We start from the raw sequence: 16,062 nt of genomic DNA, 5'->3' as shown, positions 1-16,062 counted from the left end.
GGATACCCCCTTGCACACAACTGGGAAATTGCAATGCTTGGTTCACACGACAGGGCCACAAATTGTCGAACTTTCAATATTACTTATGTAATATGGCCAGATTCTGAATTATGGAGATTTTCTGAAGAATGTCAGTACCATTTCATATCATTGCCGTCAGCTTTTTTTCATTACAATTTTGAGCAAATCATTGTCTAGTGGCACTCCAAAAGTTCAAGCTATAGAAATGTATATTATTCTGTAAGTTGCTGATAGATCCTCTTCCAAATGCGTCTTTCAGTTCAGTGTAAAAGACATATCAAGAGACATATTTAGTTAAACAAAATGATTGGTGGGAAGTGGGTTGCTGAGAGTGAAGCACTTCTTCATAGGCAGACATTGAAAAGTTTGCTATAGCTCATCATAGAGACATCTGGGGCAGGGGAGAAAGCCTTTGTGAAACAAACAGATGTTTAGTGCTTCATGAAAAAAAATATGCCTAGTCTTAATTTGTAGCACTAATTCACTGATTTCCATAAAAGGTTAGGCAGAGATGGAGACTTTTTTCCCAGAGGTGCAAATTAAGAGAACCTTCTTATAGCAATAAGTTTTCATGCCTATAAGGAATATAAACTGCTGTTTTTAGAGAAAGAAGCAGATGCTGTAGGGAGGAATTAAGAAGCCTGCTGGTTGGTTTATCTGTGATTGTGAGCCACGGTAGTTATCCTTTCTTTTTCTTTTTTTTCCTTCCTCTCTTCCTTGAGAGAATCTGATTCTGACCACTTCTAGAAATGTATTACTGAGCATTTAATCTTAATGTGGCCCAATTAGAATACCCTCCTTGACCTTATAAAAGGATACGGTAAATAGAGTTTAAATCCATGTTTATTACTGATTGCAGAAAGATGATTCTGCTTCAGCACACTCAAAACTTCCTCTCAGAAATTTAAAATAGAATTTTAAAAAGGCATCTTGATGACCACTTTGTATTATTGTATAAAGATATGCATTTCTTCATACACTTCAAATGTCATATAACAATCTGGCTGGTCAGTGGATTTAAATTTAGGCAGTCAGGTGTTTGAAACCTTCCTTTAGATTGTATAATCTCATCTTTTCATTTAAAATTAACTTTGGAACTTAAATATAATTCTAATGTGACTCAATATGTAGACTAATACTCATTCTCCTTGCAAACCTGAGAATCTTCTACAAGTTTAATCTTTCTCCTTCCAGCACACTACATGGCCAAAAAAATACCCTGAAAGAAATACGAATACGTATTGTACAGCATTAGTAGTTAGTGATCCTGTATAGCACCTTAACTTCGAAAGCTGTTGAGGAAAGAATTGAGTATGGCCAGTGATTTAGATAATAATTAGCTGTATGCTTTTTTTCTTCTTAAAAGTGACTTGACATTCGAGTTTTCCTTGGTATTGTTCTAGTTATTAGTTCTTTACAGCTGTCATCTTGGTTTGTGAGTGGTAGTCACTTGTCTTCCTTATGTGTTATTTCATTATTTATTTAAGAACTCTTTTTATCATGGTAAAGTAACTGAAACAGGCTCAAACGAGACAATAACATTTCAACCTAAATAAATACAGTGATTGATGGCAGGATAGATTTTCAGTAATTAAATAAAATACAGTGTTTGAAGGTGCAAATTTTACTGAGAAGGCAAAATAATGAGGCCAAAACATAATGTTCAGGACAAAAATAGTGAACAAATATGGACCTAAAAAGGAGAAAAGGGCAAAAAAAAAAATGTTGGGCAATAATTAAAAGCAAGGAAGGAATTCAAAGCTTGAAGATATTTGAAAAAGTAAATAAATCAAGAAGTGTCACACAAGAAAGAAACCCAAAGCTATTGCTTTGAATCCAGTGTGGAACAGCTGACGGATTAAAATTAGTGTATTAGAGAGCCAGGATAATTGAGAAATTATCTTGTTTTTATAATTGCTATTGGATACTGAATGTGCAAAGTGCTTCTATTCTTCTGATCTTTCACAAGATCAATAATACCAGGGGTTTTTTGTAAATTTCTTTTGATGTTTCATCTCCAAAGATCTATACATTAATCAGTTTATTCTTGTGGTATCCCTCGGAGAATAGGTAAGTGTCCTATCTTATAGATCGGAAAAGCAATAAAGCCTGTGTCCTTCACGTGTCTTTGGGTAAATGGTCCCTTTGAGATCAATGGGACCTGACTGAACCAGGGAAGTAGGATTTAGGTTTAAGTGTATTTGATAAGCCATCATATAAACTACTGAATAAAAATGAAAGCTCCAATAAGCCCCTGTGTTAATTATTTTGTCAAAGCATTACTTCATATGAGAAGGGAAAAGGGACTGCAGGGTTGCTGGTGGGTGATGGTTCTTGGTTCACTTCCAGTTCCCAGCCTTTGTCACTCTGCTCTGCTCAGTTTTGACTGACTGAACCTGTAACTTGGTATTCCTTTGGGTGACATTCCCACTGCAGCAACTGGGACACACCTTGATGTCAGACATGCACATGCTCAATCAAATTACAGGATACCTGTGAAATATGAACCTTGAGTAGTACAAAAAAACCCAAACTTTTAAAAGTTTTTAAAATGACCCATTAGAAATGTGCCTAGAAGTAGCTTCTATATCCTGTAGTGACCTAGTTTTAGGTGTTATTTGATATGTGCTACATTTACTACTTCTTGTTTTGCTTTTGAAATATAAAAACAATGAGTAGAATGTTGGATCAAGACTATTTGGAGGGGGTTTTTTTCAGCAGCTAGCTAGAGAATGGGCCAATTCAGGTTTTTGAAAACATCTGTAATAATGCAGCTATCAAAATAACTATTTTATAGACCTATGCTAAGTTTGTGGTCTTTTAAGAAAGGTGAAAGAGAAATGAATCTGTCTGGCTAGAAAAGATCAAAACTAAGAGTGAAAGAAAACTGCTTTTGAGAAAATATCACAGAGAGCAGGGCAAAAATGTCAGAGCCCAGGAACAGTTTGCAATCAGAGCAATCTCAGAAAGCAGGCTTGAGAACATGCAAGCAAGCCCTTGGTGTGGTTTCAGCAGAGCTTTTGTTGAAGTAATAAGAAGATAGAAGAAAAAAGATTACACAGCTGTGGCATTGCAGATTTCTGATTTACAGTCAGCCTTCTGAACTGCTGTAACCAAAAACCTGTCATGTACCTAGCTTTTCACAAAAGCATGCTGTTCTCTCCCTTGCTATTTATGGACAAAATTGGATGTGACCTCTGATCTGTGTGCTACATGTACTTTATTATCTATGCTTAGCAAAAGTAAGCTCAGAACCCCTCTTGTGCTGTTCCCGAGACGTTCTTCTGCAGAATGGACTGTCCCTCTTTTAATTAAATAAAAGCCATTGTAAATTAAGGACTGGTGGATCCCCAGACCTGGTGAATGTTCTTGTAGTGCCTGTAGGGGTTGTGATGAGAATGGCTTCTTACAAGCTGCTTCCCCTGTGTCAGGGCAGTTAGGTGAGAAAACTGAGACCTCCTGGCGGGTGGAAGATGCTTCCTGTACTTTTATATACCCTTGTAAAACCTAGTGACTGAGATGAGCAAACTTTCAGCCAACTGACATGCTACCACTTCTTGGATTTTGACGATTTGTCGTTTTAATTCCTCTGATCCTCATCAGGCACATTTCTGTGTTTCCACATTCTTGCCAGGGGTTCATTACATCCCTTTCCCTTTCTCCTAAGGCAAAACCAAAACATTTTTTAAATCTAAGCAGACCCTTGTGCAAGTGTTTATACTTTTTCCCTTAATAATCCCATTTTTCTGTCTTCATGATCAAGGTTGACCCTTTCTAGTGAAAAGTAGCATCACGTAAATACTATTAGGAATGTTTTTTCAAGTAACAGTTCTGCCTGTCTTTAGGAATTCTAAAGATGCTAAGTTGATGACATGTTCTAAATACAGGAGGGAAAACAGTGTTCATTTAATACTTTCTACTGGCATCCCATAAATCATTTAACATTTTGGAAAAAATAATCCTGATGGGTTTTCTCAGCTTTTCACTCCTTGTACTACATTGTTGTCATCCTTGCAGTAGTCCGTCTTTTATATGCTTCTCCCTTTTACTTGCTTTAAAAGCAGCAAAGGCATACTTGTCTCTTGTTCTTCGGTAGGTCTAAAAGTTCAAAGATGCATTACTTAAATAACACATTCAGCACATGTTTCTAGTCCAACAGGTAAGTTGTACAGCCAGTCTGCTCTAATTCCTATGCAGTGCAAGGTAGATAGCTCTCGTGACTAGACTCCTTCTTACCGTCCTCTTTAGTTTGATTAGAGAACAATTACTTCTGTGCTAATACTGAAAATGACTCACCCTTAGTTATGTGATTGTTTTGCTCCTCCTGTCACAACAAGTTAAATAAAAAGTATTGCAAGAAGTGTGTGGTAAGGTTGGAATTGTAAACCAAAGGCAGCAAGAAGGGACTATGCTTTGAAGAAGTGTCTGATTAGCAAGAAGCATCTTCTGTGCTGCAGAAAAGCATAAGAAAAAGGTGGTTTGCTTTTTATTTATACATTGTATTTTTATCAAATACAGTTGGAAATTACTATAATGGTGAGGTACATATGAGATGTATGTGTGTAGGTTGGGCCTTGAAATCTCTGCCTGTGTCTTTAGGAGGGTCTGGAAATCATCTATATCCTAAAGAGAAAACTAAAGACATTACTGAAAGCAGAGTGGGTCAACACCAGCCAATCTCATTGGCTTCTCCCATTGCTGTTTTTCACAAGAGCTGGAAACAGACTTGCCTGTGCACATCTTCCAAAGCCTGTTTCTGTCGGGGAGCAGCAGGAGCAGGCTGTCCTGCAAGGCAGGGTGAGCCAGGAGCCGTGGGTGGCAGCAGGGCAGACTAGGACAGAGGCCTCACCCAAGGACCCCACCCCACAACAGACAAAAGAAGTGACCAGGCAGGCCTGGCGGTGGTGACCAGGGACAGCCAAGAGTGTGGTGATGGCAGTAAAAGCCTTACTGAGGCAGGTCCAAGGACTAGGACAGAGAGTTCCTGGCCCAGTGGGCGGAGGGTACCTGAGCTGTACTTCAAATTAAGTTGAGTGCTACTGTTCCACCAGCCCAAGGGCTTTTGGAATTGTGATGGCTCTTCAGTGGGAGTAAGAAAATACAGATGGTGCAATACCTTGCCGTCTCTTCCTCCCCACAAACTGGGCAGCTCTGAATGAGCTCCCTCTACTCTGCTGTCTGTCTCTTTCAAATGCAACATAATATGGTGGAAAAGAACCCTTTCTTCTCTCAAATTCATTACTTGGGGCGGGATGGGGGTGGGGTGGTGTTGAAAGACATTTAATTTTTATTGTGTACTCCGTAATGCAAATTTTGTTCCGGTTATAATAGTCTGTGGCCACACAATACTATAGTTATCTATACAAAACTTGCCACTCTGGTCCACTAATTTTCAGCCGTTGTCCATGTTTTTCATGCTTGTGGTCTGCTAGAATGAGTGTATAGTCCAGAAAATATGTTACAGTATATGAATCTCTACATTGTGTAGATTAAACAAGTGATAATGGATAATACATTTATATCATAATTGCTTATCCATAATAAGGAAGGTTAAAACTACATGTATAATGTTCAACTTAATGTAGGATTATTTATTCTAATGGTACTCCCATAAAACATTATTTTACAATTGTAATCTCTTCCATCCTACTTAGTCACACAGCCCAGCCTTTCTTAATGTTACAAGTATTTAGTGCTAGTTACTGGTGTTATGTAAATAATGAATGGTGTTTGTGCGTAGTTTTATGTTTCCTGGTAATCTGTTCTCTCTATTGTGCACCTATTTTCAGTGAATATCAAGTATCTTTACCCTTCCGCTTTCACAGAACGGATGTCGAGGTTATCATTTCACCTAAAGTATGCAACAGCCAAGCGAGCGGTCGGCTGCATTGCTGCTGTGCGTTGCCATCACTGCAAGTGCTGCTCTGTAGTGTTTGCATGGCAGGGTTTGGCGGCAGGGGGGCTACAGGGTTGGTTTCTGTGAGAAGCCGCTAGAAGCTTCCCCCATGCCCAGTAGAGCAGACAGCTCAAAGATGGATCCATCACTGGCCAAGGCCGAGCCCATCAGTGACAGTGGCAGCACCTCTGGGATAACATGGGTAAGAAGCTGAAAAAGTTGCTGCGTAAGAGCTACTGCAGGTGGGAGAGAGGAGTGAGAATGTGTGAGAGAAACAACTCTGCAGACACCAGGGTCAGTGAAGGAGGGCAGGAGGTGCTCCAGGTGCCAGAGCAGAGATTCTCCTACAGCCCGTGGTGCAGACCGTGGTGAGACCGGCTGTCCCCCTGCAGCCCATGGAGGTCCATGGTGGAGCAGATCTCCACCTACAGTCTGTCGAGGACCCCACGTCACACCAGCTAGACACCTGAAGGAGGCTGTGGAAGGCTCCTGGGAAGCCCATGCTGGAGCAGGCTCTTGGCAGGAACTGTGACCACATGGAGAGAGAAGCCCAGGCTGGAGCAGGTTTGCTGTCAGGACTTGTGACCCTATGTGGGATCCAAGCTGAAGCAATCTGTTTTTGAAGGACTGCACCCCGTGGAAGGGACCCATGCTTGAGAAGTCTGTGAAGATCTGCAGCCCATGGGAGGGACTCACATTGGAGAAGTTAATGGAGGACTGTCTCCTGTGGGAGGGACCCCACACTGGAGCAGGGGATGAGTGTTTGGAGTCCTGCCCCTGATGAGGAAGGAGCAGCAAGAGACAATGAACTGACCACAACCTGTGCCATTCAGGGGAATGATGTAGAGAAAATTAGGAGTAAAATTGAGCCTGAAAAGAAGGAAGGGTTGGGAAGAAGACATGTTTAAGATTTGGTTTTATTTCTAATTATCTGACTCTGATTTGTAATAAATTAGTTTTTTTCCCCAGTTAAGCCTGGTGTGCCTATGATGCTAGTTGGTGAATGATCTCTCCCTGTCCTGAACTTGACCCACGAGCTTTTTCTTGTATTTTTCTCTCCCCTGTCCAGCTGAGGAAGAGGAGTGATAAAGCAGCTTTTGTGGGAACCTGGTGTCCAGCCAGGGTCAACCCACCACAGCAGCTGTGTAAAAGGTTGTAGGGGGTGAGGTTTAAGCCTTGAGTCTGTTGTGTTGGTGTTAATTTTAAAGCACTAACTGAAACAGCAGAGCTGACTGTACAATGTTTGGTCAGTTCTGTCTCTTTGTAGTACCCAGCTTTACCTTCATATTATAGTAGCATTCAGTGCAATTTTGGAAAATCAGATACTATTAGAAAAAGACCATGTTTGACAAGGAGGTAGTCAGATGAAAGAAGCACACTGCTACTCATCATAATTTCTGCAGACAGAAAGCAGCCATAGCTTTGCATTAAATGTTGAGAAGGACTCTTGCATACAACAATGTTGACAAAATTTTTATGAAATGTCCATTGCTAAAGTAATTGGTTTAGGTAGTCCCTGATTTCATATCTCTTGCCTACAACTTGGACAATATTATTAGTTTTTTGAAATTAGAATTTTCTGTAATCATTTGCACTTGCCTGCCCATTCCCTGCATTTCAGGTTCTGATTGCTTGCATCCAGGTGGTTTCTATGCAGTATTGTGTAAAACAGCTGATATACCTATGTAACCGGAGCCAAGAAAGAAGAACATTATATGTGAAGATGGAGTTTGGTTCCAGGCTGTGTAACATATGGCCTGTTTTGATTTTTTTTGTTTTTTTGCTTTCCCTCATCCAGGACAGTTGCAAAGACTTATCCTCAGTCTCCTAAAAATGCCAAACAATATCCAGCTTCTCCTGTGAAGCATCGTGCCACTTCTAATCTCAATCAGGAAACTCCTAAAAAGAAAGCAGACAAGGAGAAAGAAAACGTCAGTCATCAGAAGTCCCCGGGAGCTCGCACTGATGAGGCAGGCCAGGTGGCTTCTGAGAAGCACGTGCCTTCTGCAGGGAAGACTGAAAATAACGAAGGTGAGTCTTACTGGAAGAAGATATTGCAAGATATCATGAGTCCCTGAGGCTTTTAAATAGTGATGACTTGTTCTTTTCATGAAGCTGCTCAGTCATAGGCTTATGAGAATGTGTAAGGGTGCATACTGAAACCGATAGATGTAGAGTTTTTGGCAGGCTTACCCATGTATGAAAAACATGTTAATGAGGATGGGAAAATGCTGAAATCCAGGGATGCCCTTACCTATCCCATATTTTATCTGCTGAAAACGCTGAGATATGCTTTTGAAAAACAAAGGTGTTACAGCAGCGTGAACCAGGCCTGTTTCACTCTCTGTGCTAGTGTGGAAGTGTTTGGCACTTTTTTGTTCCCTGCTTGACTTTCCACCCTTGGTTCTCTTCTCCCAGGGAAGATCACAGCAGGAACAACTGATGCAGAAGAAGCCTCAAAAATTCTAGCTGAAAAAAGACGACAGGCCCGCCTGCAAAAAGAACAAGAAGAAAGGGAGAGGCAGGAAAGAGAAGAACGGGAGAGGTATCTCTATTGGCTTGTGAAAGTTACTAGCTAGTAATTTAACCAGTATCTTTGAAGATGCTTGAAACTGCAGTAGTTTTAGTATCAAGGTGGGAGCTTACATGTGTTAATTTCTTTAAACTCAAACTTATAATTCATTAGTATCTTTTGCAGTCTTTATGACTAGTGAAGTTAGAAAATAATCATTTGTCCTCTTTAAGAAGACAGAATAAACCATTACTCATCCAGATACTTCAGATATGTCCACACTGCAGTGTACTGGACACTGCAGTGTGGACATACCTGAACTATATTACGTTGTAAAAAAAAAAACCCCAAACATTTGAGGCAGTTTTAAATGAGCTAGTTCATGTAGAAGAAACAGTCTTGCAGTAGTACTGCATGCCTTAAATGGAAAGACTTGTGTCATTCAGCAGATTAAAATGAAGTTAATCTCTGGGACAGCTCTGTTCCAGGCGGTCAAGCCCTTTAAGAGGGTGGGCACAATGAGTGTTGCTGTGTCTAAGCAGTGAAATTATGGCTCTGTACCAAGAGCGAGTTTTTAGGTTGTTTTCCACATTGGATGCTGGTTGCAAATGTCAATAAATCATGCCCTTCCTTGAAGCCCGTAATATTAAATCACTAACTCTGCATATCTAAATTCAGATTTGGCTGTTCTTATTGAAAACATGGCAGGAGGGTGGGGTGGAAATCACCAGCACCTGCCAGTTTGACCTAATGGAGCTATTTCCTGAATCTCTGATATGCAAGATAAGAATGACTGGTTGTCAAAGCAGCTCTTGAATGTGGTCACAAGGGAGCATGATGTCCCTGGGTGGCCCAGGGAAACAACACAGGTGGAATTTAGACCCACTCTTTCTAGTATATGACTGTGTTTTGTGGACTTTGTTTGCTGCTACTCATCCAATCTGTTTGTCTTCAGCTGAAATGAAGGAAAAAATTACTTAGTTGTTAACAGATACCAGCATTTTGGATATGAAGCAGAGGGAAAGAGCAGTGTGTTTATTACTGAAACTTACTTTTATTACTGAACCTGTAATTGAAGCTAGAATGGAAATATTTTCTTTTTCTTTGATCACACATGTTTTTTCAAGAGAAATTATAACTTCTATTAAATATTTTAGGCAGTGAAAATAAGATTGGAATAAAAGTTTGGTAGCAACCTGAATTCTGAGCATGTGCTCAAACTCTTTGCCATATCTTGGCTTTTTTTACAAAATTGTGCATTGATGCATGTATTATCAGATAGTGCGGATTGCATGCCATGCATTCCATAGCATTCATGCTAAAGGTGAAACCTTTAAAACGTACTATTGTATTTTTTGCAGGCTCGAAAGAGAAGAACAAAAAAGAAAGGCAGAAGAAGAAAGACTTCGTCTAGAGGAAGAGGCTCGTAAGAAGGAAGAGGAAAGAAAACGTGAAGAAGCAGCAGCTAGGAAAAAGGCAGAAGAGGAAGCCAGGCGAAGAGCTGAGGAAGAACAAATGCTAAAAGAAAAGCAAGAAAAAGAGCTCCAAGCCAAACTTGAGAAACAGGTACCATCTCAAAACACAAATGTGAAACTTTATGTACATATATACATATAAATAAATACTTTATAGCATCTGGTAATCTACCTGAAATAAATAATGTCCTTATCGTATTTTACAAATTTTAATTAGAGAGAAGAAGCTGAAATCAAAGCCCGTGAGGCAGCTGAACAACTTCGTCTTGAAAGGGAACAAATCATGCAGCAAATAGAGCAAGAAAGACTGGAGCGGAAGAAGGTAGATATTTGCGTCTCATTTAAGATAATTGTTACATTTCTTGCTTAAATACATAACCCAGACAGTACCCAGTAGTATGTAGAAATAATAATCTGGGGGGCTTACAGATTAATATTTATGCCTAACTTTAGTATTTGCTACTTGCATGTTAGGGGAGTGCAGACATCAAGATTTATAACAAAGTGGAATTGCCGAAGGCAAGTGACCTTCTGCAAGGCACTGAACAAACACAGAATTAGCCTCTACCCACAGAGTTAAATGCCTGAGACAAGCAGGGAATGGCAAGCCAAGGCAAACATCGATTGCTGCCCAACCCAGGACATCACAGACTATTCAGAAACATGAGTGACTTTGTTTTAAAACTTACTCAACAGAAGCCCCATGTCTTTAATTGAGAAAGTGAATGTCATTAACAAACAGGTTTTCTCCCACCTGGCTTGTCTCTGGCTGTGTCATGCAGAGGCAGCAGGGCTGTCTGGCCGCTGCCACACAAGGGAATGGCTGGAGCTGCATATTTTAGTAGCTTTATCTGCAGCTCTGTGGCAGGAAAGAGAGAACAGCAGGAGAGCTGCAGAACCTCTGTCTGGTTATAAAAGGTCGTCTTTCCATATATGTTGTTCCAGTATGTTATTTTTAACTGTTTACCACTGAGCTGGAGGCGTATTGCAGATTAGAATGTGAAACCAAAGTGTCTTTAAATCTGAAATAGTTTCCTTTCACACTAGTGCAGAGACAAAAGGTTTGTTGAGAGATTTTTTTTTTTAAATTAACAAAGAAGAAAAAAAAGGTATTTTAGAATATTGCCTTACATATTTCCAGCAAGAATAACTTCATTTTATTTACTCTTCTATTCCAAAAAGCCTAACTATTTTTAAAGGAACTATATGGAAATAACTGGAAAAGCAACTAGATGAAAATAATAGCTGTTGGTTTTAAGTAAACATCGTTCCAGAGCTGAGCACAACTCATAACTGCAAACACCTAGTATTAAAATGGTTGTCTCTAAATTGTGTCTACTGAGAAAGCCATGTTCTGTGAGATCTGATACGGGAAAGCCAGCTCCAGGGTGGTTTTTGTCTTTTGTTTTCTTCATTTTTCTTATTCTCTATCTTTCAAGACAGGCAGGGATGAGGCCATGATAGTAGATAGAAGTTTTTCTTTCTGTCTTTTTTCTCCTTTATCAGTTTCTTGTATTAAATATTCTGTCTGCCTTCTCATCCTTCAATTTATTTTGAATTCTAGAGAATAGATGAAATAATGAAGAGAACAAGGAGGAGTGAAACACCAGAAATAAAGGTATGAAACAGTGTGTGATTGCAGGGGGTGTTTTATTACCCATATAGGAAAATTAAATTCTAGAGTAGCTCCCTGTTAGGTGTACTTAAGTACTCTCTGCACCCAAATCTTAGTTGCATTTCAAACCGAGAATGACTGTTGCTGTGTCACAGTTATTGTGCCACTGCTACAGAGATGCAGCTTTATGCAGCTTACCTTCCTCCCTATCTAGCAAGGTGACAAGAGCCCATTCCTGGATGCTGGAGCTGTAATGTTTGCTGCTGTGATGTATCTTCTCCTGCTTTATACCAGTGAATTAGTTACTGAGCTTTCCGTATTAAGCCTGCCAGGAATGTAGGATTGAGAACAAGGCCGTTGTGTCCTGCTAGGAAGTGACAGAGAGTCAAGTTTCCACTTCTAAGTTTTCTGCTAAGGAAACTGTTTCTTCTGTTACTTTCAGAGAATGTTTTCTTTTTTGAAGTAAAATAAAATAAAACAAATCTTATGCCTAAGTAAAAAGGAAGAAAAAATTCCTCTCTTGCTGTTGATGATCTTTGACCACCCTGTGGCCCTGGGCAGTCTCACAAGTTTTGAGTCCCATCAGTGCCGTGATGTTAGCAGTCCTTTATCTAATGCAGTTGTCTCATTACTTGTTTACAGAAAGAAGAGCCAAAACTGGAGGTACCATCAACTTTGAATGTGGAAAAACAACCAAAGACCCTTGTTCTCAACCAGACAGGTAAAAATTGCCATATTTTTCTGACCTGTTTTCACAGGTAGTTCTTTTCAGAGTTTTGTAATCTCAGAGCCCTGTGTATTATCACAAGTTCTCTGCTTTCGTCTCAAAAAGAACAGCTAAATTTGCATCAGTGACAAATGTTAGAAACTGGAGACTCAGCTTTATTTTGCCACGTAAGCAGAATAAAGTTTCTCCTCCATTTAGTACCTGACATAGCATTTCTGTAAATGAGAAGTTCCAGTCTGCCAGTAGGTTTGGTTGCTGCAGTCTACCTTTGAATTTTGTAGACAGAAAATTTTTTGCACACAACCAAACTTGCAAGATTTTTATAACATTGCTCTAAATCTTACATTTAATTTGACTTGACAAAGCATATGTATTTAAAGAATTATTAAAGAAAATATACATATCTGGCATTTATCTATATTTTGTTTACTTCCCCAGGCTAAAGCTTTCAGTACATGAAATAAAAGATAATATATTCTCTTCCCATTTCCTCAAATTTAAAAGATGTAGCATAACAAGCAATTTTAGAGTGGAAAAGAGATTGACGGTATAGTATGATGAGTCATAGATGAAACTGAGTCCTACTGCATTGTCAGTCTTCTTTTCTATTCAATCTGTAATTTAAAAGCGTTTGTAATTTTTTTAAAAACTATTTAAATAAAGAAGTTGCTACTGTCGTAATTTCTAACTTCCTTTTGTAGAGATCAATGGACTGGCAACCTGCCTGAAAAATAAAAGCTTAGAAAGTACTGCCTCTGTAATCCCTTCCCAAGATGTAGTTGCTAATGGACTACAGTCAGTTCCAGGACTTATTCAGCTGGAAGCTGTTGATGGGAAATCTAACAGCATGGAAGATTCAGCGGATGAGGTTCAGTCCATGGATGTGAGGTACAGACTGTATCTGCCAATAGAAATCGTAGAAGTCATATGCTAGACACACTCAAGAATTTTCTGCTTATTTGTTAATACTTTACTGCTTTACTTCTCACCTACCCCACAACGGGGCAGTCAGATGTCTCCTTACTCCACTCCTGTCAAGATGCAAACTGTTTGTTTCAGACATGAGACAACAGGACCCCATCTCACTCTTACATATTTGGCAAGGGGAGGGAAGCTCTGAAATCCTTCTGTAGTCCTTACTTATGGATTCCATACAAGTTTGCCCAAACCTTTCAGATTGTTCTGTGAAAATAGCTACTGTAGATATTGTCAGATGTCACCATTTTTTTTAAATTTGTGTCAAGACTGCCTAGCTATGATACATGAGCTTTTCTCCCTCCTTATAAGCAGAATAAAGAATATCATTAACTTATTTTAAGTACTTAACTGGAAAAAAATATATGGAAATGAGTAAATAGCTGTGTGTATATTAACTACTGTTGGATTTTGATGGAAGGGCCTGCAGGAAAGAAGGAAGTTGGTAATTTAAGGCTACTATGAGAAAGCTAGGTCTGAATCTCGAACATGGAATGTTTATACAGTGCTTCCTTAATCAGCAAGCCAAATTAACCTCTCACACCATTCCAGTATTTACAGTAAATCCACATAAATATGCAAGAAATGCCCCACTGGGACAGACCAGATGTCCATCTAGCCCGTTATTTGGTCTCGGAGAGTATCAGTAAGAAAACCTAGATAGGGAGAGCACCTGAGCCCACCACTTGCTGCAGTCCAAGACCACACAGCAGTGTTACGTTAGGGATGTCAGAGGATGCAACTCTGCCTTGCCCTTAGAAATATCCACTGAGGGACTTGTGGCCCATGAGTTTATCCAACTCCTTTTTCAACCTGCTGATCTGTGTTAAACCCAGTCTCTTATCAGTGTCATTTGGCACCCTCCAGGTTTTGTGTTGTGGGATTTGATGCACAGTAGTTTTGCCCTCAACTTAACTACCACCCCTTCATGGTTTTAGAAATCTTTGTGAAATCCTTCCTCTCCAAACTGGAAAGCACTAGCCTTACTAGTGTCAGCAAAGCATCAGCTGGCTGCAGCACTTCCTAAATTACATTATAGGACTTTTATGTCTGAAGTATATCATAAGGTCATAAGAAACAACTTTTTATTTAATTTGCAAAGTGTGAGTGCTTTAGGTAAATGCTTGCAGGGTCAGGACAATAATTTCCACGATGCAATAAACAAGTAAGGGAATGGTGCAGGGACTGAAATAATGACTTGGCAGTGAACTACCAGAAATGTGTTTTTTAAGAGATGTATTGACATCACACAGCTACCACAGACCTTAATCTTTAAGGAATATGGATTAGATATGACTTTCCATCCTGAACAGGGCAACCTTTTTTTGTTTGGATTGAGACATATTCTAGGTAAAGGTTTGCTTCGGCTGGCCTTAAGATAAATAGTAGTTTTTGGACGGTCAAGAAGATTCATTTGGTTGTTGCTTAGTGAAAAGTTACACACTTCTTATTCTGCATTTTTGTTGTTGTATTTTTTTTTGTCTTTTATATAGCCCAGTTTCAAAAGAAGAACTTATCTCTATCCCCGAATATTCACCCATGAATGAACTCATGCCCGGTGTTTCTTTGGACCAAAATGGGACAAGTAATGCCAAGGCTCTTGAAGATCTCTTGGATTTCACAGGCCAAGCTACCTACTCCAAGATGTCCAGTGACACCATTAGCCTAGATGACTGTAACAAAAACCTGATTGAGGGATTTAACAGTCCAGGACAGGAAAATACACTTAATTCTATCTGTTGACAACCTTGCTTTTCAGCAGAACAGATAAAGGTACAGTATTGTGATAAACATCTTAGATATGATAAATTGTTGTGATTACCTATGAGCTTCCCAGAAAAATATCAGAGTTGTAAACAGCATATGTGGAGAAAGGTAGAAAGCTGGTCCCCTAGACATTTAAATGTATCCTAATCCTTCATATTTGCAGCTCTGTGTAAATCAGCATCGTATATGCACTGAGCATATATAATAGAGACTGGAAGTATCTAGTAAATGGAAGCATTTCCTTGATCCATTCCAAATATAGTGACCACAGTTGCTTTTTTTTCTTCAATGCAATACCTTTCTTTTAAGTCTTTGTAGCCCATTTGCATGAAGGAAACAGTTAAAAGGGGGGCAGCCTAGAAAATGGTAGTTATTGTTGCTGCTTATTCTTTGCTGCTGCTGTAAATCCTTGCAGCACAGTGTAGAATCACTTATCCTGGAATGTCTGCAAACAATATGAAAAAAGCATAGTAGGCTTTAGTGACAGTTTCAAAGCACAGTTGATTTTTTTGGAAGAGTGTATTCTAAATGACAAAACTGAGGTCATGTAAGTTGCATAGCTGACTTGATATTCTTCTCTCTCTCTTTTTGATTGACAGAGGTAGCAATTTGTGGAGGATATATATCCCTGTGATGCTACTGGCAGTAAAATATGAGCTTGTCACTTGAAAAAGCTTCTGCAGTCGTTGAACACTGGATTTCAAATAATCAGAGCTGAATATAACTTTGTCTTCCTGGGGAATATGTTGAATAGCTGGCTGCTTTTGGCAGAAGCCAGTGATCTAGAGCCTCAGTGGGTTTAGGGAAGACTGAGTGTGCATTAGAATTTGAGCTTTAGCTGCTAATAAGGCACTTATTTCTTCTTTTAATTTAAAATTCATCTCAACACTTCACTGTGATCTTTACTTGTGTGTTTTATTTTCAAATGTTTCTTCCTTAAACTTTATCATACACCTATTTAGACATCTTTTTCTTGTAAATAATGATGAGGTTTGCCCACAGTGCATTGAAATGAAATAATATTCTGTACTCTAGTTTTGTGCCTATCTTTTTTTGTCTTTAATAAGCGGTTAT

At 39.3% G+C, this 16,062-nt stretch overlaps 1 protein-coding gene across 1 annotated transcript in view; it reads left to right on the top strand.

Annotated features, from left to right (window-relative positions):
- Nucleotides 1-14,964, top strand: part of MAP7D2 (MAP7 domain containing 2) — a gene marked incomplete at both ends in the record, with an annotated part of 87,005 nt that extends 72,041 nt beyond the window's left edge. The window contains 8 exons of the mRNA XM_080361748.1: nt 7,716-7,948; nt 8,336-8,462; nt 9,791-9,995; nt 10,122-10,226; nt 11,469-11,522; nt 12,162-12,240; nt 12,948-13,134; nt 14,715-14,964. Coding sequence (XP_080217874.1) covers nt 7,716-7,948; nt 8,336-8,462; nt 9,791-9,995; nt 10,122-10,226; nt 11,469-11,522; nt 12,162-12,240; nt 12,948-13,134; nt 14,715-14,964 — 1,240 coding nt within the window. The remainder of the gene's footprint in view (nt 1-7,715; nt 7,949-8,335; nt 8,463-9,790; nt 9,996-10,121; nt 10,227-11,468; nt 11,523-12,161; nt 12,241-12,947; nt 13,135-14,714) is intronic.
- Nucleotides 14,965-16,062: the final 1,098 nt, after the last annotated feature.

The sequence above is a fragment of the Nesoenas mayeri genome, assembly GCF_963082525.1.
Source record: "Nesoenas mayeri genome assembly, chromosome: 1".
NCBI lineage: Eukaryota > Metazoa > Chordata > Aves > Columbiformes > Columbidae > Nesoenas > Nesoenas mayeri.
Note: the sequence above shows the minus strand (reverse complement) of the source record. Positions and strands in the feature narration are given on the sequence as shown.